The sequence below is a fragment of the Octopus bimaculoides genome, chromosome 25 (assembly GCF_001194135.2).
Source record: "Octopus bimaculoides isolate UCB-OBI-ISO-001 chromosome 25, ASM119413v2, whole genome shotgun sequence".
In the NCBI taxonomy this organism is placed as follows: Eukaryota; Metazoa; Mollusca; class Cephalopoda; order Octopoda; family Octopodidae; genus Octopus; species Octopus bimaculoides.
Genome location: NC_069005.1, coordinates 20,746,372 through 20,747,835, shown reverse-complemented (window position 1 = coordinate 20,747,835; position 1,464 = coordinate 20,746,372). Strand labels below are relative to the sequence as shown.

General features: G+C 32.0%; 1 protein-coding gene across 4 annotated transcripts in view; it reads left to right on the top strand.

Moving 5' to 3' along the window:
- The window catches only part of LOC106875168 (leucine-rich repeat-containing protein 71), a 53,274-nt gene that overhangs the window by 8,825 nt on the left and 42,985 nt on the right, over positions 1 to 1,464 (top strand). For all 4 annotated transcript variants that reach the window (XR_008266759.1, XM_052976694.1, XM_052976693.1 and 1 more), the window contains exon 4: positions 1,052 to 1,177. Coding sequence is in view for 3 of the 4 variants with exons in the window: in XM_052976694.1 (XP_052832654.1) it covers positions 1,052 to 1,177 (126 nt within the window). In the remaining variant the exon portion in view is untranslated. The remainder of the gene's footprint in view (positions 1 to 1,051; positions 1,178 to 1,464) is intronic.

Here is a 1,464-nt window from a genome sequence, read left to right as displayed (position 1 = left end):
ATATATATATATATATAGCCCGGTTGACTTGCTTCTTCTTGTGTTTGTTTCTCCACTCTCCACATAACTATATATATATATATATATATAATTGTTTTGTTCAGGATTGTGAATTGCCTTAATGTTGCACAGATTGTGTTGTGGTGGTCATCATTGTTGTTCTTACTGCTATTGTTTTTGTTGTTGTTTCACCCCAGGTCAGCCCTGATCCAGTGGATCTATGATGTTTACCCCAATAAAATATGTACAGTCCTTCCTAAAGGATTCAATACAGTTCTGTCTATTAGTGACTTTACTCATTACTACTGGCCATAACAACCCTGCTATTTATGAATCCCAGGCTCACCAGGCTCTAACATACCATATATGACCATCCTGTCCGCAGTTGACAGTACATGGAATGAGATATTATCCAGAGTCATGGATTTCTACATCACTTCAAAATCCTGAGTTGATATCTGATGGAGTTGATCCCAGGCCCTGTTAAGAAAGGGAGCAGGGATGGAGCTGGAGGCTAGAAACTGCCTTCAGTACTGAAATTGCTACAGAAACATCACTGAATATGCCATCAGGAATAGGAGGAACAACGATAAGCTAAATTTCACTCACAAAGATTTAATCAACTGCAAGCTACAGAAGAACATTCTTACGCAAGGTGCTGCACTGGAGGATTGAACTTTACAATGTGTAGTTGTGAAACAGACTTCTTAACCACATGGCCATAGTAAAATATATGTAAAATAACAGCAGGGAGAAATTTGGCTGTTATATCTAGCAGGTCAAGTGATCATGTAAAGGCTACATTGTCGATGTGGGTTGTTGTAGTGTTCTTGCTATTGTTTAGCTTTAGGCTTGACCTGTTTGAGAAGATCCATGGTCAAAGCAATTTTTCTTTCACAGACATAGAGTATCTAAGAATACAATATCTGATGTGCAAAGGCAGTAGAGTATTTGTTCTGAGGAAGATTTGGCTGCTATCTCTAGCCAGTTTAACAACTTCATAGAGATTCCTTTTAGTGAGCTATACTTATGAATAACTCTCTGTTTCCAGACAATGGTGAGGCACCACCCAAAACATTCATCTTAAGAGAAGGATATGAATATTTTAAGCCTCATATCCAGATTGAAATGGAGGTTAAAGAGAAACCTGAAACTGTGTCGGAGATATATATTCGAGGTAAATTCCATGACAACATTATTATTATTGTTTTTGTTGTTGTTGTTGTTGTTGTTGTTCTTCTTCTTCTTATTATTATTATTATTATTATTATTATTATTATTATCAATTATTTATTATTATTATTATTATTATTATTATTATTATTATTAATTATTTATTATTATTATTATTATTATTATTATTATTATTATTAATTATTATTATTATTATTATTATTAATTATTATTATTATTATTATTAATTATTATTATTATTATTATTAATTATTATTATTATTATTATTA